This window comes from Culex quinquefasciatus, chromosome 1 (assembly GCF_015732765.1).
Source record: "Culex quinquefasciatus strain JHB chromosome 1, VPISU_Cqui_1.0_pri_paternal, whole genome shotgun sequence".
In the NCBI taxonomy this organism is placed as follows: domain Eukaryota; kingdom Metazoa; phylum Arthropoda; class Insecta; order Diptera; family Culicidae; genus Culex; species Culex quinquefasciatus.
Genome location: NC_051861.1, coordinates 47,095,297 through 47,123,290, shown reverse-complemented (window position 1 = coordinate 47,123,290; position 27,994 = coordinate 47,095,297). Strand labels below are relative to the sequence as shown.

Sequence of the window (27,994 nt, the reverse complement as noted above, 5' to 3'; positions counted from 1 at the left end):
CATTGCGTCAAAACATCACAAAATCTCAATCGCAAAACGTCAAATCGTGGAATATTTTTTGCAGCGCAGTGATTGTTTCGGTCAATTTTTCTTAATTTTGTGTAAAATTAAGCTTTAAAAATAGGAAAACTTTGTCGCACCGACGTTGATGCGTGTCCAGGCACTGCTCTTTGCCAGAAAATGTCCAAATTAACGCGCTCGGTGGACCGTTTGCCGCGATAACGTAAACATCCGAACATCAACATTCACACGCAAGCACACACACGCACTCCTCGGGGTCCGAGGACCCGGTCCGGAAGATTCCTACACTGATAATTTGGAGAAACCAACTAATTGCTCGATCGTCTGGAAGCAGCTTTTCGATTGGGTCGTGAGCATTCGGTTACGGATTCATTTAACGTCGTTTAAACTAATTAGGCAGATTTTGGCAGCATTCCCGGAAGAAGAGGATAGGAACATCTCGCAATGGACCTGGTCGACATCGATAAAGTGTTGGACGATTTGGAGCTGAACGAGGATAACAATAGCCGGACGGCGGTGGTGAACTCACGTGGATTGATGGGAGCCGGAGGAGGAGGAGAACCATCACCAGGTAAAGATTTGTTTTTCCCCTGAGGAACACACATGCAAATCGAGGTGGGAGTGAATAAATTATGTGGTTTGCCAGCTTCCGCTTTTCTCCGTGGCCTTGGTGCAAATCGGATCGGCTTTCACTTGAGTTGGGCTGAAACTCTTGTTGTTTGCTTGTTTAATATTGCACTGTGTACATTTTGAATGCGAATCGGATCACGGTCATGTGACTGTGCTTTGTAAACAGTGGCCAGAAAGTGGCACATAAGGGGTACGATAAAATTCATCCCAATTGTTGAAAATTGCGCTATAAAGTGGAAGATTCAAACCGACGTGTGTGTGTGATTCGGTTCGCTGAGTTAACATTCAACGTACAAGTTACACTAACTCTGTGGTGATACCAGAACGTGACTCATCTAAAACAATTAAGAACGACGGACGGAAGGAGGATGGAAAATGGCATTTCAATTAGCAGCGTACGAACTGTATGTTGCCTTGAGCTTGAAAATGGGAAACGCGCCGCAATGTGGAGCGAGGTTAAGGTAGAACAGGATTTTTGTTCGTAGTTTCTAGATCAATTAAAAAGTTATTCCGGATATCTCACCTAAACAACTACAACGAACAGTCCACTCAAAGGGAGGAAAAGTGATAAAGAGACACTCATTTCTGAGTTGTTGGCTGTGCGTCGAATTAGGTGCAAAATTGGCAATATATGTTAGCTTATGTAGTATCCCACAGCATGTTGGCATGGCATTTTCATGCAACAGAAATCTGTTTCGTTGCAGACTCGTTCTCTACTTGGGACGTGATATTCTAGGTACTAGAATATTATGTTTCATCATGAAATCGTCCGTTGAATGAGCGTACACAGCGCCTGTGATATTTTTTTAAGGGTGACGGTCGCATGAACACATAAAATCATCAGTGTTACATGTTAAACCGATCGAAAACTGAGTTTGGCTCAGGAATCTTAGAAGAACCGGCACTGTTTAGCTGACTTTTGGTGGCATATGACGTGAAGGGTTCTCCGTTAAACGCATCAGAAACAGGTTTAAAGATGTTTTGCATCGCCGGTCAGTCGATATGACATATTGTAGATGGGCACATGACTAAAAACGATTTGACGGTTGATAGCCAAGAGGACCATCTCAAGACGTTTAGCAGGTGGCATCTCTTCTGACTCTTCTGATTCGTCCCGGAAGAACCCGGGTTCATATATCTCCTGAAGATATTCGCACCGTTTCCCGTCTGACTCGACCATCACACCTCCAAAATCTTTCTTTTTGCGTAATGAATGGGAGCGTTCATTGTATTGGAGGATTATTAAAGAAGTTTATGAAGACAAGATGAGGTTACCGTAGTGAAGGTGAATTTAGCGCTCAGTCAAAGATTCATATGTTCTAATATTTGTAAAAGCATTCAATCTACTTCAAATCCAAGTCCCAGGGTTGTTACGGACGGCGCGGATCGCGCGGATGGCGCGTTTCGCGCGGATAGCGCGGATTTGCTGGCTAATGTTGCTTAGGCGCGGATTTCGCGCGGTTGTGAAATTTGGTTAATATTTAAAATAATTGAGAGAGATAAAATTACTTTCAAGTAATAAAGAAAAGTACAGTCATCCCTCATATTCGGAACAGTTTACAGTTCTCCCAATGTTCAAAAAATCATAACAAATCGGTAATTGAACTTAATGGTTCGCTTTTACCTTCATTTGAAAGCTTTTCATGCGATCTTTCGAATGCTGTATCAAACAACTGCAAATTTTTAACTTTTATATCAAGTTTTTGAAGAAAAACTTTGACCCTTGAAATCCACAAATTCGGAACACTTTTTCCTTACAGATGTAAAGAAACTTTGATTCTCTCCAGGAGTACATATTTTCTACAAAATAATGACTTCACACACTGGAACCAATGAAACTCAAGCTAAGTAATGTTTTATGGATGGTTTGATAACTATTTTGTGAAAATACAAAATACATGTATTATCAGGAAATCAGGGATTTTTTTGTTTGTGTTTGTTTGTATTTTCTTAATGAAAAACGTCAAAAAATCTTCATGAAGAGATTATCTTTTAAATGTATTGATGAGGATTTCTTAAACAAATTTAATACTAAACTCAACTAATTTTTACCGGCTTTGAATATTTTTGATATCTTTTAGTTTTGAGTATCGTTCTTTTTAACCTTATTTATTGTTTATTTTATAAAGGATTTCAATCATGTGAATCATTTTTCAAACTTTTCTCGAAGTTATATACCAGGATGTAAGAAAAATGATTATTGGGGCTTGTTTCCGTGGCCGTACTGTGCTCAAATGCGGATGCTGGCTCTTCGCCGTTGAATTGTAGTAAAACCCACTCCATAGAAAGAATTTTTTTTCTAGATTTCTTAGGGAAAAAATAAAAGATCAAAACATTCAAAAATGAAAGCTACAATATTCAAAACTCAAAGATTCAGAAAATACAAATATTTTTGATTTTTATGGTTTTTACTGAAAATTTAAAAATTAGAATACAAATATTCAAATATACGAAATTTTATAAATTTATAATTAAAAATAAATAAATTCATAACTAGAAAAATTTTGGAATTAAAATTCAAACAAATTAATTCAAATTTAATTTAAGAATTTAAAATTTGAAGAGTCAAAAATGATAAATTCTAAAAATCAAAAATTAAAAACGACCAAAAGAACAAAAAATAATACATGCTCGAATTCTTCGATTCTTAAATTCTTAAATTCTTAAATTCTTAAATTCTTAAATTCTGTAATTCTTTAATTCTTTAATTCTTTAATTCTTTAATTCTTTAATTCTTTAATTCTTTAATTCTTTAATTCTTTAATTCTTTAATTCTTTAATTCTTTAATTCTTTAATTCTTTAATTCTTTAATTCTTTAATTCTTTAATTCTTTAATTCTTTAATTCTTTAATTCTTTAATTCTTTAATTCTTTAATTCTTTAATTCTTTAATTCTTTAATTCTTTAATTCTTTAATTCTTTAATTCTTTAATTCTTTAATTCTTTAATTCTTTAATTCTTTAATTCTTTAATTCTTTAATTCTTTAATTCTTTAATTCTTTAATTCTTTAATTCTTTAATTCTTTAATTCTTAAATTCTTAAATTCTTAATAAAATAATGCAAATTTGGTGGTTCGATTTTTATGAGTGACTCTTTGGCGAGAATCATCAAGTACAAACTGTGTTTGAATTATCAAATCCTTAGATTTATGAATTTTCAAGAATTTCAAATTTATAAATTTTATGATCATTTTCATTCCATAAATTTTTGAATTTTTATTTTTTATTTTTCATATTTATATTTCAAAATGTTTTAATTCATATTTAGAATTTCTCTTTTTGCCAAAATTATTGTTATGGCTTTTCCCTCTGGTTTACTTCATCCTAGCAAAAATAAATTTGTCCATAAAATTTTCGGCGTTTCAAAATTCTTCGTTCTGAGATTCGGCCTCATACGGCTCTTCTTGATATAAAATTGCATTTATTGAATACAATTTTATTTAATCGTTTGTGAGTGTTGTGTTCCTTTTGATGGATCTCTTGATTTTTGTTCCAAAATATTTTTCTTTAATTCATAAAAAATAAACTCTCTTGTATGTTTGTCAAAATTATTTTTGTTAACATGGCGCGGATTGCATTTTGGGACGGCGCGGATTTGGCGCAGATTTTTTTTCGACTTCTCCGTAACAACCCTGAAGTCCGTGTTTGGGAAGTGCTTGTTCTCTTGAAGATTTTCTTCAAATTAATGCGTTTTTCATCAAGCTCAGTGTCAGGGTTGGCCGTCCGTATCTGTCTGGCTTTCAAAACTATACGTGTGGAATTGTTTCGCTTGCTCAACACTTCGTGACTCTGGCTCTGAGCAACGGAATAATCGAATTTTTTTTGCTTGTTTTCAGGTACCACATCGATCAAGAAATACCCCACCCCAAAAACACCCGCCCAAGACCCACCCGCGCCGGCTTCTGAACAAATTCCACCCCTGCATGAAAATGGACCTGCTTTATCAAACAACCAAGGCCACGCCGCTGGTCCCGGTCCCAGCTTCAACGGTGGCGACAAAAGCAAACCCAAAACCAGCGTCGTCAACGTTTCCACCGTGTTCTCCAGCCTCAACGAGTACGTCAACGCCGGAAACGAACTCAGTGAAAAGCTGCAGCAGATCGAAATCCAACCGGATCCTCCAGCTGGCATCCCACGCGCAGCCAGGGACGCCAGCAACGGCGACAGCAAACCGTTAATTTCTCCCTCGAGCTCGTCAATTTCGACCGACTCGCGGTCGTCCTCGTCGCTCGGAGGCCGCGTTGACTGCTCCTCGTCTTCGAGCAACAGTTCGGGATCGGGCCACCGGCAGGTTAAGAAGCCGCGCCAGCAAAGACACAGTAGCAGCAGCTGTTCCGACACGGCTTCGTCCACGTCGACCAGCGACGGCGAAGAGGACGACGAAACGGGAGTTCACGAGCGGCTAAACAACGAGGGGCTGTCGCTGAGTGCGGGTGATTACATTCTGGACTCGTCGGAAAACACGACGACCGTGGCCACGACCAATGAGGAAGCGCCGAAGGAGGAGGAACTGGGACAGAGGGTGGCCAAGGCGACGGAAACAGAGGCTGAGGGAAAAAGGCAACGGTGCGGCTGCGTCTGGGCCAAGCGAGCAGCAGGACACCTCAGCGTTCTCCTACAAAAACAGTTTGTACTCGGACACACTGAGCAACGACGTTATCAACTTGGAAGGTAGGTTGGGATTTGTTGAAAAATTGTGGATCTTTTCCCACTAATGTTCCGATTTACGCTCTTTGAATGCAGATGCTCCCTACTCCGGACGTAACAACTTCTTCTTTGCCTCATCAACTTAATGTGTGTGTGTGTGTGTGTGTGTGCTTTTTTTACAATGTCGGAATCTGCTACCAGACACCTGAGCATTCATTTCTCAGGTAGTGTGGGGTTGGGCAAACAAAAAAGAGTTTTACAGACCCACTAAACCAGTCCTTGAACGCCGTGCCCTTGTCCCCCCGGGACCACCTTTCGGTATAACTTCGGGGGGAGGCGTTGCATTTTCTGCACTAGTCTACTTACAGGATCCATGCCGGGTACTAGAACCATTTCCTGTTCCACATACATATGAGTCCATGCGAGGGTTTAACCGCGCCCAAGAATCGCGTTGCTTTTGATCGGCTAGTCATATGCAGCCCTCTCCTTGGACCATCGAGACGTGTACCGATTTGGTAGAGCCAACCGTCATAACGTGCTCTCCTTCACAGCCACACTCGTGGGTTCTCGACTCCTGTGACCATCGAGACGTGTACCGATTTGGTAGAGCCGACAATCATAACGTGCTCTCCTTCACAGCCACACTCGTGGGTTTTCAACTAGGCTCCTAGTCGTTCCTCCTCTGATCGTCTCTCCATTTCTGCTGGAGAGCCGAAGTAATCTGCGTCACCGCTCCGACGACCGCATTCCACTTGGCAATGTCGCTGCACATTCTTCGCACTGTGTGTGTGTGTGTATGTGTGTGTGTGTGTGTGTGTGTGTGTGTGGTCCTACCCAATACCCGCTGGCCAGCAGCCAAATTATGGGAAAGTATAATCTGTATCAGACTTGGATTATGCTGATACAGCTTATCTCAATCCCGGGTATTAGGAGGTGACAGCCCTCGCGCTGCTTCCAATGACTCATTTCAGAATGGCATAGATCCTGGCGGACCAATTCCAAGGTCATTGGGCATTGTCTGGCCCCGCCTAAACATAGAGCAAAAACCAGACTGGTCCTCGATCTATCTTTAAACTTCCAATCCCATAAGGCAAAACAGGCGTTGCTGATCAGAGTACCGCAGTTGGAGCAGCTTAGGGCCTATCTACAATCACTTTACTTAGAATAGTTTAGTTGCGTAGAACAGATAAATTGCTTAGAAATAGTACGTAACTTACTGTCGTCATCTACAATCAACTTAGCAAACTTGCTGGGCTGTTATACGTTGCTATGCAGTTGTTTGTTTACCTTTGATATAGAAACGTCAACTTGTCGTAGGTTTTGAAATTTTCCAAACCATACGTCAAGTCACCAATTTGCTTACTTTATCATTGTGGAAGATCAGATTCCTTTGCATGGATTCAAATTCCTACGCTAAGTACAATTTTCTAAGTAAACTGATTGTAGATAGGCCATTAGTCTCATTGGCTGATGAACGTCAAAAGAGGCTGGAAAACCTTGAGAGCAGAGCTTGTGATGTGATTTTTGTGACAGTTGACTGAATCCGTCTTTTATTTTCGCTAAGTCCGCGTCAGAGCTCTGACTTTGATACTCTGCTCTCGCTCACACACATTCGACATTTGACTCTCACCAACAGTGCTTGAGAAATTTCGACATTGTTTGTGATAGCTGACAAAACACTCCAATCGTCTTGGAATGAGTGCTAAGCAAAGTCACTCACACAATCATTGACTTCTCTCCAAAGAAAAATGTGTAGGTGGTTATGTTACACATGACCAGTATGACAAAGAACTTTGCAAGATGGTTGTTGAAATTGGGTCCTAAAATGGAGCTTAGATTGCTGATATTATTGTTTGCAGCGATAAAGCTTATTTTTCTAACTACAATGACCCTTTGTACGACCACAAAGAGTTTAAAATGGATTTTTAAATCAATTTTGAAAAATTAACCTCGCGGTCCTTCTTGACAGAAAAGCTCCTACTTGACAGCTCGTTCCAAGGGAACCATAGTTGATCCATCCACTCCAGGTGGTGGCCAATTCCAATTATCGACTCCTTCTAATGCCGGCTGGCATGTCTTGGCTTGTCCATGCCATCTGCTCCCGGGCCACCAGGCCATCTGCTCCTGATGCTGACTCGTCGACGTCCAGCAACAGAATGAATTTTCGGGATCAACCGAGCCGAGTTTTGTTGATTTAGATCGGGGACGTATGCCCCTCCTCTTTGCACCCATTCTCCTATACCTCCTTAATCGCTTTTTGCCTCGTCAACGATCCGAGAAATATGAGGTGGAGTGGGGGTAATTTTAGATGTACATCAATCTCACGTCTCTCGATTGACTGATTGGAAAACGTTTGTTCAACCAACCAGCGTGTACCTAAGAGGGGAAAATTGCCGAGAGGGGAATTCGTCACATAACGTTTTCGCTTTGCGAAAATTTTGGATTGACACCACGTATAGAAACCTTAGGACAAAGTTCTTTGTCAAAAATCGCTAAGATAGCGGTCGTTTGACATTCTACCGAGATTCCGATCATCTCTCCAATGATAGCAATCATATGACTTCTGTCGCCACGCAGCATACACTAGGAAGAGAGAGACAAAAACGAGAGAAAGAGAAAGAGCACGTTGTCTCGTTCGGGCGGCAGCTTGAGTGGTGCTCATTTTTCGATCATGATTGGCGTTTTATGTCAGCGATCAAATATCGTTTTGGGAAATGATCGCTGACAGAAAGTTCTGTCCCATTCAGTGATAGATCCCTTTTCAAGCCTTGCTCACCAACTCTCTGGTTCTTTCAGAACTGGTTCGTTTGAATTCGATCGAAATTCCGTTTCGGACACCTTTCTCATGACTGCATTCAACTGATTGCTGTCACCACACACTCGCACAAGTAATAGTGTTGAGCTCGGCATCGTTTCGTGTCAACTTCGTGTGGACCAAATGGCGATCATGACCAATCAACAATCGGGGTCGGTGATGCTGACTCCCTGTCAAACTGCTACGAATAAGCCTTTGTTCAAAGGCCTTAGCGAAAACTGTTTTTAATTGTTAATCAAAAGATTTTGTTTTGTAATTACAAGACATAAGACATTTTAGTAAAAGCTGTAACAATACATAATCAGGATTTCATTCCTCATTTTTGTTTTTCTTTCAGGTATCTCATCGATATCATCCATCGTGGCGGTAGACTTAACCAGTGCCGGCCAAGGTGACAAACCGGCCGGCGATGGTTCGCCCCTCAGGACGAACAAAACAACCGCAAAGAGGAAGCGATGCTGGCGAAGCCCGAAGTGCTCGACGAAGACCGAACCACCGAGGTTAAGAAGGTGGTCGGCTTTGAGTCCACCATGGACGACGTGTCGGACACGGAGCTGGAGAGCTATCTGCAGGAGCTGGAAGAGTACGACATCCAGCAGACGATTGCACCGATGGTGACGTCGGCAACGGCGGTGACGACGACAGCAGCGACGGTTACGACGGAAGAGGTGCAACCTGAGGAGGAAGTCGTGAAAGAGGAAGTCAAGGAAGAGCTTGTGGAAGAAAAGGACCGCAAGGACACGGTGAGCATCGGAAGTCACAACAGTATTGACACCAGAAGTGACGAAAGCATTCCGGAGTCGAACCGGGGTGAAAACGACGAAGATCTGATCTCGCAAGCGTCGACGCTGGAGTTTAACGATTTGGCAGCGATGACTGCGGCGAATGGGGCTGGTGTCGTAGTGGCGGTTCCGGACATCGCCGTGGATGACATTCAGGACAATGAAATTCCCGAGTTTGCCCACGAAGGTCCGGCGGACGATGGCAGCGAGATTCGGTTCATCGATTGTACCGAAACGGAATCGGCAGTGATACGAGAGAATCTCCCCGCGGCAGAGGAAGCACGAGCAGCTGGCGCGGATTACGGTGGACAACCGAGGGTGATTGAAGAACCAATTGTACCGCAAGTGTCGACGGTTCCTTTGCCGAGACCAAACTCACTGGAGTTGCCAAACCAGCCGGAAAGTGTAATCGAAAAGCAAAGCTCTCCAGGTCACACACCTCCTTCATCAGTGTCGCACGGAATTGACTCCGACCAAGGTATGACCTTGTCGTCTACAAGTTCCGACGACTTTGCCCCCTCGTCAGTAGCAGTAGTTCCTCCTCCGTCGGCTCCTCCGACCGAAGCAAGCGAAGGCCTGCTGCTTTCGGACGGAAGCGGACAAGCGGCAGGTCCTGGCGATGACTATCGACCGCCACTCGTAACGCTGACCAGTGCCCAAGCCCAGCTCGGAAAGATCCCGCCGTTCTGGGTTCCGGACAATTCCACAAACTTCTGCATGCAATGTAACCAAAAGTTCTCCATCATCAAGCGACGCCACCATTGCCGGGCCTGTGGCCAACTGCTCTGCTCAGCCTGTTGCTGCCTGAAAGCCAAACTGGAATACCTCGGCGATGTCGAGGCACGAATCTGCATCCCGTGCGACATCATCCTCAACCAACAGCAGCAAGCTCTGGAAGAAGCCGCGTACGGAACGCAATTTGCAATCGCCGCCGGAGCTTCCGGACCATCTTCCTCCTCTCGCCAACCTAATCCGAACAATCCCATGGAGTACTGTTCGACCGTGCCGCCCTTCCAACAGGCCAACAGCAACGCGCCGCAATCTCCGATCTCCGTCATGGTTCCGGTCGGCGTGCTGAAACGAGCCGGAGCGCCACGCTCGGGACGCAAGGATAAAACGGTCATCTTCAGCGATGGCATCCGACCCGGGTGCGATTTGACCGAACTGGACGAAAACTGGGACGCGCAGCCCAAGACGTCGCCCTCGATTCCCGGCGGTGGCCACGGAGACAAGCGCAAGGGACGAGTGCAGACACCCGTGAGCGGTACGTAGAGCTAGTGTGTTGTAGGAGTAGATATCAAAACATTAGGAAAAGTGCTTCAAATATTTTATTTGGTTTGCTAGAATCATTGTCAACAGCATCGTGTTCAAAACTTCTACAAAATGATACAGAACCCAACATGAAATTTGTTTGATTGATACATATCCGGAAATTGTCTACTGTAATCATCAAGCGACACCATTACTGTATCACTAATATTGTTAAACGACTCCGCAGACATACACAACTTATTGTTCCTTTAACACCATTTCTATTGTTATTGTATCGGTTGTTGTGTTGTTATTGCGATTGTTGTTTATACTAAAACGAACTGCATGTCTAGAGTATTGACTACGTGAATAATTGTAATTGTTTTCCTGTGAAGTTTATTGACAAGAGAGAAATGGATTCCGTCCGTATGCAACACAAAGACAAAATTCTGAAACCCTGGAAACCTGGGTTGTTATTCCTATTACGGACGAAAGAATTTTGTCTTTGTGTTGCACACGGACGGAATCCATTCCTCTCTTGTCAATAAACCACACAGGAAAACTTTGATAACTGTTGCCATAAATGGTCTCTCCTGTTAAAGCACCATTTCTTTCAGCCCTTCATTTAACAATCCTGCCCAAATTCGATCCAAAATGGCCATTTTCGCAGTGGCACACAAAAATTTGCATCGCAGTAATCTATTTATTACTTCCTGCCTACTAAGCAATATATTTTAACTGCTTAATTTCAGATAATGGCCAAATGCAACTTTTTTTGTCCAGTATCAAAAACCATAAAGTTTGATACCCATATTGCCCCAACTCTTACGGTTCGGCAAATGTCCCCCCATCGGAACATCCGCGGGGCCTCCGGCCACTCCGGATTGTGGCCACTTCTGCCAAAATATCAAATTTCATTTCCAGTATCAAAAACCATAAAGTTTGATACCCATATTGCCCCAACTCTTACGGTACGGCAAATGTCCCCTCATCGGAACATCCGCGGGGCCTCCAACCACTCCGGAATGTGGCCACTACTGCCGAAATGTCAAATTTCATGTCCAGTAGCAAAAACCATAAAGTTTGATACCCATATTGCCCCAACTCTTACGGTCCGGCAAATGTCCCCCCATCGGAACATCCGCGGGGCCTCCGGCCACTCCGGATTGTGGCCACTACTGCCGAAATGTCAAATTTCATGTCCAGTATCAAAAACCATAAAGTTTGATACCCATATTGCCCCTACTCTTATGGTTCGGCAAATGTCCCCCCATCGGAACATTTGCGGGACCTTCGGCCACTCCGGATTGTGGCCACTACTGCCGAAATGTCAAATTTCATGTCCGGTATCAAAAACCATAAAGTTTGATACCCATATTGCCCCAACTCTTACGGTCCGGCAAATGTCCCCCCATCGGAACATCCGCGGGGCCTCCGGCCACTCCGGATTGTGGCCACTACTGCCGAAATGTCAAATTCCATGTCCAGTATCAAAAACCATAAAGTTTGATACCCATATTGCCCCAACTCTTACGGTCCGGCAAATGTCCCCCCATCGGAACATCCGCGGGGCCTCCGGCCACTCCGGATTGTGGCCACTACTGCCGAAATGTCAAATTTCATGTCCAGTATCAAAAACCATAAAGTTTGATACCCATATTGCCCCAACTCTTACGGTCCGGCAAATGTCCCCCCATCGGAACATCCGCGGCGCCTTTGGCCACTCCAGATTGTGGCCACTACTGCCAAAATGTCAAATTTCATGTCCGGTATCAAAAACCATAAAGTTTGATACCCATATTGCCCCAACTCTTACGGTCCGGCAAATGTCCCCCCATCGGAACATCCGCGGGGCTTCCGGCCACTCCGGATTGTGGCCACTACTGCCGAAATGTCAAATTTCATGTCCAGTATCAAAAACCATAAAGTTTGATACCCATATTGCCCCAACTCTTACGGTCCGGCAAATGTCCCCCCATCGGATCATCCGCGGCGCCTTCGGCCACTCCAGATTGTGGCCACTACTGCCAAAATGTCAAATTTCATGTCCGGTATCAAAAACCATAAAGTTTGATACCCATATTGCCCCAACTCTTACGGTCCGGCAAATGTCCCCCCATCGGAACATCCGCGGGGCTTCCGGCCACTCCGGATTGTGGCCACTACTGCCGAAATGTCAAATTTCATGTCCAGTATCAAAAACCATAAAGTTTGATACCCATATTGCCCCAACTCTTACGGTCCGGCAAATGTCCCCCCATCGGAACATCCGCGGGTCCTCCGGCCACTCCGGATTGTGGCCACTACTGCCGAAATGTCAAATTCCATGTCTAGTATCAAAAACCATAAAGTTTGATACCCATATTGCCCCAACTCTTACGGTCCGGCAAATGTCCCCCCATCGGAACATCCGCGGGGCTTCCGGCCACTCCGGATTGTGGCCACTACTGCCGAAATGTCAAATTTCATGTCCAGTATCAAAAACCATAAAGTTTGATACCCATATTGCCCCAACTCTTACGGTCCGGCAAATGTCCCCCCATCGGAACATCCGCGGCGCCTTCGGCCACTCCAGATTGTGGCCACTTCTGCCAAAATGTCAAATTTCATGTCCGGTATCAAAAACCATAAAGTTTGATACCCATATTGCCCCAACTCTTACGGTCCGGCAAATGTCCCCCCATCGGAACATCCGCGGGGCTTCCAACCACTCCGGAATGTGGCCACTACTGCCGAAATGTCAAATTTCATGTCCAGTAGCAAAAACCATAAAGTTTGATACCCATATTGCCCCAACTCTTACGGTCCGGCAAATGTCCCCCATCGGAACATCCGCGGGCCTCCGGCCACTCCGGATTGTGGCCACTACTGCCGAAATGTCAAATTTCATGTCCAGTATCAAAACCATAAAGTTTGATACCCATATTGCCCCAACTCTTACGGTCCGGCAAATGTCCCCCCATCGGAACATCCGCGGCGCCTTCGGCCACTCCAGATTGTGGCCACTACTGCCAAAATGTCAAATTTCATGTCCGGTATCAAAAACCATAAAGTTTGATACCCATATTGCCCCAACTCTTACGGTCCAGCAAATGTCCCCCCATCGGAACATCCGCGGGGCTTCCGGCCACTCCGGATTGTGGCCACTACTGCCGAAATGTCAAATTTCATGTCCAGTATCAAAAACCATAAAGTTTGATACCCATATTGCCCCAACTCTTACGGTCCGGCAAATGTCCCCCCACAGGGCCGTAGCCAGGATTTTTGTTCGGGGGGGGGCTTGGGTGCAAAAATTCAAGGAGTATAAAAATCAGTAAATCATTTATACCATCACTTGGTTTGTGGTATAATTATTGAGATGAATTGTAAAATTGTAATGTAATGTATGCAAAAAAGTTTTCGAAGATTTTCATATTAAGTTTTCAATGTTGAAGAAACTCCTTCGTCATTTTTTCTCTTTATTTTAAAAGCTAGTTTGTGTTAAAGGAGTAGAGAAAGTGTTTTTTTACATTTTCTTGAATTGTTTAATTGTAATCCAATTTCGTGAAAAACGTCGCTAAATTTAAAACATACTTAACTTGAATCAAATTTTTGAAAGCAAAAATTTTTTTTAAAAGAAATATTGATTTATCTAACCATAAGTATTATGTTTTCTGTATTTTATACTGAGAGAAATTTTAAACCGTCTGGATTTATATTTTCAGCTGTGTGATAATTGTGATGGTTTATCTAAAATTTTTCATTTTTTCTAGCACAACATAAAACTCATAACTGGAATATTTGTTGTTCTTAAAATTTTATAAACAAACATAAACAATGTTTTATTTTAATTGTTCTAAGCTAATGAAGCCATTTCATATTTTGCGAAGCTCCTGGTGCTCTCAAAAATAAATAATTTTAATGAAATACAAAAAAAATATAATCGATGAAATTTCAGCTTCTGAAGTGTCTCCATGGTAATTGGACGACACTATAGGCCTATAATAAATATCTGTTAATAAATAGATTTGAAGAAAAAAAATCAGTGCCTGTGTTTAATTTTAATGTGTTAAAAAATTTAGATAAATTTTATTAAATTAATTTTCAACTCCAAAATATTCACTGGAAGAGTTGTTAATAATGCATATGTAATGCATATGTAACCGTTAAAATTTTCCTCGATTGCATCAAACATTAAAACGATTCATGTTTAACTTTAATATTCCAACTAAACGTCATATTTAAATTCATTACTCATTGTATTCTGAAAATTGGTCCAGAATTTGAGCAAAAATAAAATTTTAAAACATGACAAAAAAATTTAATCAGATCTTCATTCTAAAGATAATTTTTTAATAAGATTTAAATCTATCGTTGCAGTGCTGCTTATCTTCGAAATTTAAAAAATAAATAAATTAAAAATAAAATTTTCTGATCGTATAAACGGTTAAATTTAAACCAAAGAGTATCAAAAAGACATTATTAAAGATATCCAGAGTCAAAATATTTAAAAGTCTATGAATTCATAGTGTTAACGCACATAAGAGCGTCTGTTGCTTGGGTCGTGGCATAATCGGATCTGGACAGAACTGAAACTCGCGGGTTAACTAGTGCACAGTAATTTGTAATCAAAACTTTATTGCTCTTGGTTTCTGTCGGTTTATTGAACTGTACTGGACGGTAATTAGACGAGAAAACTGTAACTTTCTACATCTTGAGCTGTATTTCAGAACAGGACGGTTCTGTTCTGTCTGATCTGTTCTGTACTGTGTCTCGCGGAGCAATGGCCACTTCTAGCAAAGATTCTTGTGACCAAAACTGGTAGTTTTAGCGGGAAATTCTATAACAATGCCAAGAACTCATTTGGAGATGCTTAGAATTATTCTGTAGTACTAGATCTAACTGAACTGATACAAATCTACAATCTGAACCTTTTGCATGCGCAAACACATAGAATTCAAAATTAACATTATCCAATTTATTGAAAATAGTGTACAAACTGTTTAACAAGTATTTCAATGAAAATGATATAACAGCAACATCAAGCAAAACTTTTATTGTTCTTATCGTGTAAAGACTCAGAACCATTGGAGATTGATCTATTAGTTCCTGAGACACATCTTCTCGAAATAAAATAAAATGTACGACAAAAATTGTAAATGCGAACACGATTAACAAATTAAAATCTTCAATTCACTTATTTTTTTATTTTGAACTAACTATCAAAACTATATTATTTTTAAAATAAGTTTTGATAACCAATATGATTTTACAAGATAAAGGGGAAAAATAATGTAAATTGGCTGTGGTGGTTCTAGAAAAGACTCTCTGAATATTTCTAAGCAAAAAAAAAACACACAAATGAAATCCTTTTTTTCTATTTCTGGGATCTAATCATGTTTAATAATTTAGGATTGTAACCATTTATTAAAATCGATGTTTGTTCAAGCAATATCTTGACTCTGGGAACAAAATCCTGCACATTTTATGGTTTAGAAATTGTACATTTACGAAACCTTGCTAAATTAAAAATAAAGAAAACTTTATGTAAGAATTCATAAATCGATTAGTTTTATCCTGTAAATCTAATCTTAGTCTGCACTAGAATTCAAACATACCAATATTCGAAGCATCAAAAAATTAAGATTATTAAAACATAATTTATTGAAATGATTGAATATTATTTTTTGAATATCTTTATTTAAAAATGATAAAAAATGTTTTTTTTATAATTTAAGGATTATTTTAGTTGTAATTATTTTATATTTTTTATGTTTTTGATTTTTTTTCATTTTTGGAATTTCTGATTTTTTTTTAAATTATCATGTGTAATTATTATCTTAAATTTTTGTTTTAAAAGTAAAGAATACTTTATGTAAGAATTCTTAAATCGATTACATTTTTCCTGTAAATCAAATCTTAGTCTGAATTTTGCTGCAAGAACCATATTTTACATTCGAACGAAAATTTAAAAAATGTCCTGTAGACTCTTAAAACTCCATACAAAAAAATCTCAAGAAACGGTCAAGAAAAGGTTTACGAAAAGACTTCTCTCAAGCGGTACGCAGCTGAAAAGGAACAGAAACAAAAAGCGTCGTTTGATATTTCTTCGGATGCAATATGTGTTGATGAGATTTTGATTTGTTTATTTGGATGCGACTGAAAATAACGTTTGAAAATAATGTATTCGCTTAAATAATATTGAAGAATTGCCTCATGAAGCTGACTATCAAAACGCTGAATCTTAAAATGCTGAAATAAGCGAAAAGCTATTACAATAATCACCTAATTTTCTGGTAAAAATAAATAAATTTAGGAATACTAGAATTCAAACATAAAAATATTTAAAGCATCCAAAAATTAAGATTGAAAAAACATAATTTATTGGATTTTGAATAACTTAATTTTAAAATGATATTTTTTTTAGTTTAGGATTTCTTAGGTATTAATTATTTTATTAATTTTTCAGTTTTAGAATTTTTAATTTTTTGAATTTCAGATTTTTTAATATTATTCTGTTGAATTGTTATCTTAAATTTTTTATTTTTTTATTATTTTTATTTTTGATTTCTGGCATTTCTTTGTCTTATACCAAAAAATCTGAAATCAAAAATTATGAAAATTTGGAAATTTGAAAGTGTAAAATGTTTAAATCTTTATTTAGCCGTTGCGAATATTATTCTGAAGTTTATGTCACTAAACTCTGACCAAAGTCGAGAGGGTTAAAAATCAAAACTACAAGCTATGGTTTTATTATTTTAAAAGTGTTTCAAAACACACTTTAAATCAGTACAGTTGTTTTGCATCATTAGTTTTCAAAATATCTAGCTGATGGCGAAATGCTTTTTTCGTGAAAAAAAACTTTCCGCGGTTCCGCAACACGTTACAAAAATTCTAAATATTTTTAAACGAGCCCAAACATGTCGTATATGATTATCAAAGCAGGAAAAACATTTCAAATTTGTTTTCCGAACCGACCTGGTCGCTGGTCCTAAAAGACTTAATCGAAATAAGTTATTTCCATTAAAATTGTGAAGCTATTTTTTAATATTGTTTTGGTTCTCTGTTTTTGGTCCATTTTGAAAAGGTGGCAACATAAACTTTGGAAAATATTTACAATTGATATTCAGAAATAAGAAATTATAAAAAAAATGATAAAGAATTTTTTTAATTTTCAAAATGCAAATTCTAATCTGTAAAATCCAAAAAATAGAAATTAAATAGTTTGAAAATGAATTATTTATCAGAAATTATACAATTTGAAAATGATGTTTAATTAATTTAATTTCAAAGTTTTTGAATCCAAGCTTAAATTTTTTTAACGTTTTGAATATTTTTATCATTTTATTTCTTCCTTTAAAAATCGCAAGCTCATGCACAAAGTGAAAATTAGTTGATAATAAGAATTCACTTAGTTGATCTTCCGATTTTTGATATATTAAATAAAAATTGGAGATTGGCCACGGTGGAAACTAAAAATGTGACCAAAAGAAAGCATTTTGGACGAGTGGTTTCGGAAAAAGGTTTACGAAAAAGTAATAAAAAATACACACAGATATTTCTCAAGCATTTTTCTCTAAGGTCTCAGATATGTAACTAACCATATTCTTAAAACCACAACGATAAAATTAGAATTGTATTTCTGATAATAGTCGAAATTCACTCAAATGTTTTTCATATTAAATGCTTTCGTTTTTGAAAACAAAATCTTAATATTTTTGAGAAATTATGATAAATTTTGAAAAATGTAGAAAAAAACATTTGTTAACAGTTTAAAGGTTTTAATGCAAATAAAGGAGGGCTATTAATTTTACAGTCCAAATTCGACTAGCCGAAGCCTCGATTATCCAAAGTTTCGATTATCCGAAGTTCAAAGGACTTCGGATAACCGAATCAGGAACAAATGAAATCGGCATGTTTTATTTGCTTATTTTTAACATCGGCATTCGGCATCTGTTTTTTTAATGGTCCAATACACCAAATTTTCAGTTTTTGCTTTTTGGGTGTTTTTTAATACCCATGACGGTTTCAAAAGCACCCAAAAAGCAAAAACTGGAAATTTGGTTTATTAGACCTTAAAAAAAACACCAGAAATATTTCTTGACCTCCATTTTGGCCGCCACATTGAATCCAACTAAATTATTTTATGGTTCTTCAGGGGTCATACTTAAGTTCTACAATCAAAAATAAGACAACAAGATCTAAGGATTTTTGCTGTCCCTATTCAGACTGTAGTCCCGATTCGCCCCAGATGACGGTAATTATTTCTATGTAGCCCCTTAGAGCAGTCCGCTCGGAAATTGCTATTTTCGAAGGTTAATAACTTTTTAGCAAAAAACCCAAAAAAAATAAGGTGTCTTCGGGAAAGTTTTTCCAAATTTAAAGAAGATATTAGTTCTAAAAATTGGTAAGAACTGGATAGTTATTGCGCCTTCCATTGGTCAAAAACTGAAACAGTTGCTTTTCTCCATACAATTTGACGATTTTGCCCATTTTGACGATTTTGTTTTGGTGGTCAGTGGTCAGAAAATGCTCAAATTTTGGAACTTAGACTAGTGATCAATCTTTGATTTTAGGGGGTAGCCCCAAGTAAGCCCAGATTTGGACCATCATAACCAATGTAATGCTAAAACTACAAGATAAATGAGATGTTACTGAATGGAACAATGTTCAAATCTGCAGCTCAATTTTTAAATATTGGATCCATAATCTACAAAAACTGAGCCCAGCAATGGACAGGCAAATTACTTAGTTTGATCAATCTATTCTTGATTCTCTATCTTGCAAATTATTTCTGGGAAGAGAACACACAATCATTGATTTGAGATTTTTTAAGGTAGTTCAATTTAAAAAAAAAATGGAAAAAATTTCGGGGGGGGCTGCAGCCCGGAAGCCCCCCCCCTGGCTACGGGCCTGTCCCCCCATCGGAACATTTGCGGGACCTTCGGCCACTCCGGATTGTGGCCACTACTGCCAAAATGTCAAATTTCATGTCCGGTATCAAAAACCATAAAGTTTGATACCCATATTGCCCCAACTCTTACGGTCCGGAAAATGTCCCCTAGGGTGGTCCAAATCCGGACTTTTTGGGCTACCCCTGAAATCAAAGATTGACCCATCACTAGGCTAAATTCCAAATTTGAGCTCATTCTGACCACGGGAACCCCTCCTCCAATCGCTTAAAGTTTGTATGGGAAAAATCGTCAAAATGTATGGAGAAAAGCAACTGTTTTACTTTTTACTTGTGGAAGGCGCCATAATTATCCGATTCTTACCATTTCTCAAATGTAGAACCTTCATGAAATTTAGAACAACTTTCCCGAAGACACCATATTTTAGGATTTTTCCCGCGAAGTTATTAGCGCCCAAAACTGACCCTTTTTGCGCGGCCAGCTGTAAGGGGCTACCTAACAACGATGTTTATTTCCAATTCGTACACGCACGTGCTCTCTCTCAGGTTCAAACTCTCTCACGAGTTTGCTTGCCTGCCTGCCTGCTTACCAACAAGCGCGCGCTGTTTCTCTGCTTGGACTTTTCTCGTCGTCGTTTTCGTTTGCTATCCGCTGCGCTGCGTTTCTGGCATGTTTATTATAATTTTCAACTAAAATAGCAGGATTGTTTTGAGATATATTTAGCATATAAATTCTTAAATTATGACAAAAATTAAAAAAACTGCACTGAAAAAAAATAGTTTAAAGAAAAGACAGCTTAGGCTCGATTAAAAAATTACAGCAAATGTCATGAGAACAGGGTTTGTTTGTTTTTCCAAGCATTACACGCAGTTTTTCATATATGCTAAAGAAACATGATAATGATTCAATTATTTAAAAAAAAATCTTCAGGTAATATAAAAGTTGTTCCTTTAGGTAGTTTGCTTTAACAAAAATATACTTAGTACAAATCAAGGCAATTTTACAATTATTGCTGCAAATTTTCATTCATACTCTCTAAAATTATTTTTTTATTCTTTCTGGAAATTTCTTTCTGTGTTCCTAGACCACCTGCAACAAATATTGCAACTGTTTATCATTTTTTGTCAGTTTACCTGTAAATTTTTCGATTCAGGAAACAACTCTTTCTGCACAATCGTTAACTAGGTTAACTATACCCTTTCTCAGCCTATTTCTATTATCGGCCTATCAGCACTTTGATCATGAATTACAGCTTAAATAAAGTGTTTTTGACTGTTCCAAAGTAATAAATAGCTCAAATTAAAGTGAGGAAGCAACTCTTTATTGTTGATACATCTGAAAATGTTGATTTAATAGCGTAAAACGGCAAAAGTGATGACAATTGGTCGACAGGCTTAGTGTGATTAAAATGGGTATATTTCCCCTACCTTCAGATCTTGCAGTTGCGGCCTTCCTTTAAGATACTCATTTGGATTCAGTTTAAAAAAAATCTAAAGAAAATTCCTTCCTTTTTTATCTAAAAAAACTGCATGGTATTTCTTGTAACAAAAGCAGATAAATTAAAATCCAAAACGTTTGCAATTAGGTTTGGATCAGAACAGATGACGATTCATGGATGAACTAATTCATCAAATTTGTATTCTCTCTCACACGCTCTTATAATATGATATATTTTGTTGATCACATATTACATTAAATTTTATATATCAAAACAAACCTGGTATTTTAGTTCAACATTATAATGAACATGTCAAGAACGCAGCACAGCGGATAGCAAACGAAAACGACGACGACGACAAAAGTCTAGGCAGAGAGACAGCGCGCGCTTGTTGGTAGGGCGGACAGCTAGGCAGGCAGGCGAGCAAGCTCGTGAGAGAGTTTGAACCTGAGAGAGAGCACTTGCGTGTACGAATTGGAAATAAACATCGTTGTTAGGTAGCCCCTTACAGCTGGCCGCGCAAAAAGGGTCAGTTTTGGGCGCTAATAACTTCGCGGGAAAAAATCCTAAAAATATGGTGTCTTCGGGAAAGTTGTTCTAAATTTAATGAAGGTTCTACATTTGAGAAATGGTAAGAATCGGATAATTATGGCGCCTTCCACAGGTAAAAAAGTAAAACAGTTGCTTTTCTCCATACATTTTGACGATTTTTCCCATACAAACTTTAAGCGATTGGAGGGAGGGGTTCCCGTGGTCAGAATGAGCTCAAATTTGGAATTTAGCCTAGTGATGGGTCAATCTTTGATTTCAGGGGTAGCCCCAAAAGTCCGGATTTGGACCACCCTAATGTCCCCCATCGGAACAACCGCGGGCCTTCGGCCACTCCGGATTGTGGCCACTACTGCCGAAATGTTAAATTTCATGTCCAGTATCAAAACCATAAAGTTTGATACCCATATTGCCCCTACTCTTATGGTTCGGCAAATGTCCCCCATCGGAACATCCCCGGGGCCTCCGGCCACTCCGGATTGTGGCCACTACTGTCGAAATGTCAAATTTCATATTCAGTATCAAAAACCATAAAGTTTGATACCCATATTGCCCCAACTCTTACGGTCCGGCAGATGTGCCCCATCGGAACATCCGCGGCCTCCGGCCACTCCAGTCCAGGTGGTGGCCAGTTCCAATGATCGACTCCCGCGACTGGCATGTCTTAGCTGGTCCTTGCCTCCAGGCCATCTGCTTCTGATGTGTTCTCGTCGACGTCCAGCAATAGAATGAATTTTCGAGACCGACCGAGCCGAGTTTTGTTGGCTCGTCGCCGATCCGAAAATTATGAGGTGGAGTGGGGGTAATTTTAGATACATCAATCTCACGTCTCTCGATTGACTGATTGGGAAACGTTTGTTCATCCAACCAGCGTGTACCAAAAAGAGGGGAAATTTGCCGAGAGGGGAATTCGTCACGTAACGTTTTCCCTTCGCGAAAATTTTGGATTGACACCACGTATAGAAACCTTAGGACAAAGTTCTTTGTCAAAAAAATACATTTAGAACATGCCAATACAATCGCGTAAGCGTGCACAGTAGGGTGGTCAAAATTTGGGCTTACTCGAGGCTACCTCCTGAAATCGAAGATTGACCCATCACTAAGCAAAATTACTGAAACAGTTGCTTTCTCCACCAATTTCGACAGCACTGTCAGATTTGATGCATTATTGATTCAAGATCATCACTGTTTTCATCCTTCCTAGAAACCCTCCCGCTTCATCCAGCACCAGCAAACCGTCGTTGATTCCCGCAGGTGAGAACAAACTGCCGCCGATCGTGAAGCAGCTCACGAAAACCGAATCCAAACACATTGAGATCGACAACGATGCGGCCCTGATTGCGAGCTTACGCGATGGAACACTGACCTTTGCGCTGCAGCGAAACCTGCACGTTCTGGTGACGATCGTGGAACTGAACTGTTGCATCAATAAAACTGTGATCAATTTTACCACCCGTGGGATGCACTTTGTCGGACAGGACGAGATTGTGATTCTGCTGGAGCTGGGAGATTCACAGCTGCTGCCGAAGGATATCTTTGTGCATTTGAACGAGATTTACGAGGACGCGGACGGTGGTAGTACTCTTACGGAGTTGGGCTTCAGTCCGGCGAGAAGTTCGAACTTTTGGGCTCGAAAATCACGGTGGGTTTTTGTTCGTCCGGCCGACCTACCAGTGTATGCAAAATGTGATATTACCGGACCAGCCGTACCTGGTGGGCGTCCTGATCCACCGTTGGGAAATGCCCTGGGCTAAGATCTTACCGTTGCGGCTGATGCTACGGCTGGGTGCACTGTACCGATACTATCCGAGTCCACACGTGAGCGTCCGGGAACGAGACTCGGTATACGTCGAAATTGCCCAAACCATCATCAACCTGTTGGCGGACTTCCGGAACTATTCGTACACGATTGCAACCATCCGCGGCATGGTAATCCACATCGAGGACCGCAAAACAAGCATTCTGATTCCACGCAACCGGTACGAGCAGGTCATGAAAGTGTTGATGAACGGCTCGACGGACCAACTGCTGGCCCTAGGGGGGAACTTCAGCAAGGTTGCTGACGGACATTTGGTGTGCATCCAGAACACCGAGTCCGGCTGCCCGGAAGCGACACAGTATTCGACGCAAGCGATCAACATTGAGGGACAACCGAGGAAAGGTGAGATGTTGAAGGGTATCTTAAAACAGTCTTATCACCTATTTTGCAATTTCAGTGACCGGGGCCAGCTTCCTGGTGCTAAACGGAGTGTTGAAACCCAACAGTGGGCTCGTGGGCAAGTGCAGTATCGTCGAGGACGGGCTGATGGTTCAGGTGCCGCCGGCCAAGATGGCTAGTATTAAGGAAGCGTTGAAGCTGATGAAGGACTACCGAATAGTGTGTGGTCCGGAGGAGGGCGACGACACACAGAAGGAAATCGTCAGCATCGAGTGGACTGATAACGATCTGAACTTTAACATTGGGTGAGTTGAAGGGGCGCTAATCAACGTGATCATGCTCCAATTTGATTTCTTAATCCGCAGAGTCGTTTCCCCAATCGATAAGAAACCACTGAATGGAGTGCCTAGTATTAGAGTGCATAGAGGAACTGACTATTCCAACGCGAACCACATAATCCGCTGGACGGAGGTTTTCATAATTCAGGTAAGGAACGCCAAATGCCACCACAAATTAAGCGTTTCTCATCTATTTGCTTTCCAACAGAGTGACGAAGAATCGAACCAGCCTGGGGATCCAGTGAACATGTCGAAGCTTTCGGAGCAGGTGGCGAAGAGTGCGTGCACGGCACTGGTCGCGTTTCTCGATCTGCTAGCGTCCAACGGATGTCACAAAATTGGCCTTAGGATTATGCTGGACTCCGAACAGGTTAGTTATGATCAGCAGAGGTTTCAAACGGCGGTTCTAGTATGGACGTCAATATTGAGTGATAAACAGCAATATTTGAATGAAACAACAAAAATGATGAAAAAATACTGCACATGCTCATTTTGAGGGGAAGAATTAATTTCAGGGTCCCCTGAAACATGTGCATTGTGCAAAAATATTATAACAGAGCCGAAAGGTATTTCTCCAAGTTTGTATGGAGAATTAGTTCAGCTTGCGTATTGCACATATTGCACGCAATTTCTGGCTCTTGCATACAGCAAGAGCGCTGTTAAAATTACCATCATGATTCATAGATGATGACTAATGGGACCTCAATACGGATCGAATGAGTCCAAAACGGACAAAATCGGTGTAGCCTGTCCAATTTCTGTGATCATGTTTTAGGAGACAAAAAAATTGCCGACGAGTTATGATATTTTGAGGCATTGAAGTTTTACTCGAAACTTTTGTTTTACTTCAGTTTTTAATAAAAAGTCATTTTTGGAATCAAAAAGAACTTTATAGATTTTTTTCTGCATTTAAAAAAAAACTTGCTTATTCCACCTAGATGGTGACGATTCTTGAGATTTTCAATTTCACGGAAATCGAGAGTTGAATTATGAAATTTCCCGGGAATCCCCGTGTCCCGAGAAATAAAGTGCCAATAATTTAAAAGAAAAGTTATAAATATGTTTCTTTTCACTGAATTCATTTACAATTTAAAAATAATTATTTAATTAAACGTTCATTTATGTAACCGTAGTATTTTGAAGAACTATTTCTGGAGTTTTTTTATTTTTGAAAAGGTCCAATAAACCAAATTTCCAATGTTTGCTGTTTGAGTGTTTTTGAAACCGCCTTGAGTCAGAGGTATTAAAACACCCAAAAAGAAAAAAAAAAGAAAATTTGGTTTATTGGACCTTTAAAAAAACTTAAGATTTCTTCCTTTCATTTTTTTACAAGATCGTTTATTGAGCTTTTACGGACTCAAAAATGTAGCTTAAAATGTTTATGAATCTTCATTCGCGCTAAGTGATTTTTCAAAAGTTCCAGAGACTTTTTGCATGAACTTGTTATGAGATTTTTGTGGAATAAAAATATAGCCAATATTTAATTTTCCAGCATCTGATTATTGCACTATGATAAATAACGCTACAAAACAACAATCTAAAGTTGTTTTTTTACTTTTAAGATCAACTGTAAATATTCATTGATGCAACCAGAAAAACTCGAATGTTTACAATTGCCAGGGCTTATCTTTACAGAGAATGCAAGAGTTTTTTTTCCAAAATATTATTTAATATTAAGGTTGATGCAAAACACAAAATGACCTATTGACAACAAAAAAGGAAATTACCTTGATACAGCAAAATGAACTTACTTAGTATTAAAAAAATAGATTATGAAGATTGCTGAAAATTTTACGTATATTGAAAAGGCTTTTCCCTCTTTGATATTATAAATATAAATAATATAAAAAAAATAGTTTTTCATTTCTGTGGTGTAACTCAATTGGGTCCTAAAATGAAGCTTAGATTGCTGATATTATTGTTTACAGCGATAAATCTTATTTTCCTGAGTACAATGACCCTTTGTACGACCACAAAGAGCTTAAAATGGATTTATCAATTTTGAAAATTAACCTCGCGGTCCTTCTTGACAGAAAAGTTACTACTTGACAGCTCGTTCCAACGGGACCATAGTTGATCTATGGAAAAATGTTGTCTTGTCATTATTTTTTTTGCATTAAAATGAAAAAAAAGTGATCATAAATGGTTTTTGATCGTGTTTTTTACCGTTGTACATAAAAATTGACATAGGGCTTTAGTACCCAATTATGATTATTATAATTTTTGACAAGTTCAAATTTACACTTTTGGAATAAGAAAATTAGAAATCCAATTCTTTTATCAATTTCGAGTTTAACATATTTTTTTTTATTTGTTTTAATAATTTTGCTTCGATATTTATAAGTATATAAAATTTCCCAGAGGTCCAAAAATTTTCGATTTTCTGGGAATTCCCGCTCGTCCCTTAGAGCCATCTGCGCAAAAACGGTCCTTTTCGGAAGCTTATAACATTTCAGCAAAAAATCCTAAAAATATGGTGTCTTCGGGAAAGTTGTTCTAAATTTAATCTAGGTCCTACATCTGAGAAATGATAAAGATTGGTCGACTATTGCGCCATCTACAGGTAAAAAAACTAAAACAGTTACCTTTCTCTATACATTTTGACGATTTTTTCTCATAGAATCTTCAAGCGATTAGAGGGAGATGTTCCCGTGATCAGAATGAGCTCAAATTTGAAATTAAGCTCAGTGATGGGTCAATCTTTGATTTCAGGGGTAGCCCTAGAAAGCCCGAATTTGGACCACCCTGAGAAACACTTTTTAAAATAAGTGCCGAAAAGTTCTACTGATGCTTAAAATTTGAACCTTTCAGCACTTATTTTGAAAACTAACACCTTTTAACATTGTTTTGGTTTAAACGGTTGATAGACTAAATACATTGCCATTTGACTTACAATTCCATTCAAAGGATATTTTTCGGAATTGCAAAAAATGTTGTATGGAACTCATGCAAAATTTGATTTTTTTTCAGCACTCGTCGTATTTATCCAACTCGGTGAATCTCGTTAGGATAAATGTACGACTCGTGTTGAAAAAATCTTCTTTTTGCAACTTGTTGCATGAACTACTATTGGATCATTATAATTAATCAGTATAGTAAAATTTAATATAATTTCCGCAGGTATCGTACGAGGCCGGCAGCCAGTACAGCAAGCTTGGTCCGCTGTACATGAACGCGCTGGATAACGAGCTGATCGGAACTCTCAACAGGCAAGCCAACAGTCTCCACCTGGACCAGCAGATTATCGTTGAGCTGATTTTCCACATTCTGGACAAGTAAGAATAAGCAAGTTATTATTCGACCTACATGGCTCTATTACTTGTTCTGGATGGGATTAGCTGCAGTGTTTCACAATATAAAAAATACATAAACTTATGATGTTAGACGTCTACCAACAGGAAATACTACCAAACTAGCTAGAGATTCGGTAGATTGGAGCGAGCATTAATGGATTTCCAGTTATGATATTAGTGGTAGCAGAAACAAGATTATAAAGTGCATATGAAACGCATAGTCTCGCGTCATATTGTTGCAATTTGAGTGGGTCAGCTGGATATTGTGGATGCGCCTGCGTTGAGATATTTACAACCGAAACGATGATTTGAACTAGGTTTAAGGTACGAGTACTAATCGGTTGCGTTCTGACTTATTATACGTCTACACAAGTACTATGGCGAGAAAAGTGTGAGATTTTAGTCTGTGAGGTGAGGCAAGTGTCAAGATGATATGATAATTATCGTAAGAGAGGGACAAGTAACTTGTCTTTATAAGCATATTTCTTGTATAGTTGAATTATTGGAAATTTATTATTGCTATTAATCAACTTAAAATATTTATATTTTATTTAGAAATTTTAAAAATATAGAGAGATATTGGAAGCAAATCGTTTTTTTTTTTTGTCAACATCATTTCCACGAAAGAAACGCACCCAAATTTTGGATTTCCAGCTCGTACCATACAAAAACTACTTAATGAATCTGCTAATTGCACTGCACATGTTCTCGCGGCGCGGTTCCTGCCGGCAAAGTTGCACAAAACTAAACACAATCCGCTAATTTTGTCTGCTCCCAACAGTCGCGAAAACTGTGCGAGGAAGAAAACCTCGATCAATTATAATTGCAAATTTGAAGCGTCCTCCCGGGGAAATTTCGCGCTGTTTTTCCCGTGTTTCGCTGGCGGCAACAAAACGCGAGCGCCCGCGACCAGTGCAACGGTTTTTCCTAATGGGTTACGCGAAAGGACATTTTCCAGCAGCAGCGGCGGCATTCGTGTTTCAATTGTAGTACAAAAACCACGGCCGCCGATTGAATGGAAATTGAAATTTTGTGTATTTATAGGTGCAGTTGCACTGGAGTATAGACTAATAACCCACACGAAAATTTCGCGAGGCGTTTTTGTGGAAAACCAATTCATCTGCCTCATTTGCACTGGATGCATTGCCGGCGAGGATGACCCTTCTGGGTTTTGTTGGGCG

At 39.6% G+C, this 27,994-nt stretch overlaps 1 protein-coding gene across 1 annotated transcript; it reads left to right on the top strand.

Annotated features, from left to right (window-relative positions):
- The first annotated feature begins 15 nt into the window (after positions 1-15).
- LOC6035526 (zinc finger FYVE domain-containing protein 9) lies at positions 16-27,403 on the top strand. The gene is given in 11 exon segments (XM_038257185.1): positions 16-592; positions 4,488-5,162; positions 5,227-5,322; positions 8,451-8,510; positions 8,513-10,163; positions 22,229-22,648; positions 22,650-23,185; positions 23,241-23,487; positions 23,548-23,668; positions 23,729-23,890; positions 26,641-27,403. Coding segments are annotated over 11 exon segments (4,254 nt in total). The 5' UTR covers positions 16-465; the 3' UTR covers positions 26,800-27,403.
- The last annotated feature ends 591 nt before the right edge of the window (positions 27,404-27,994 follow it).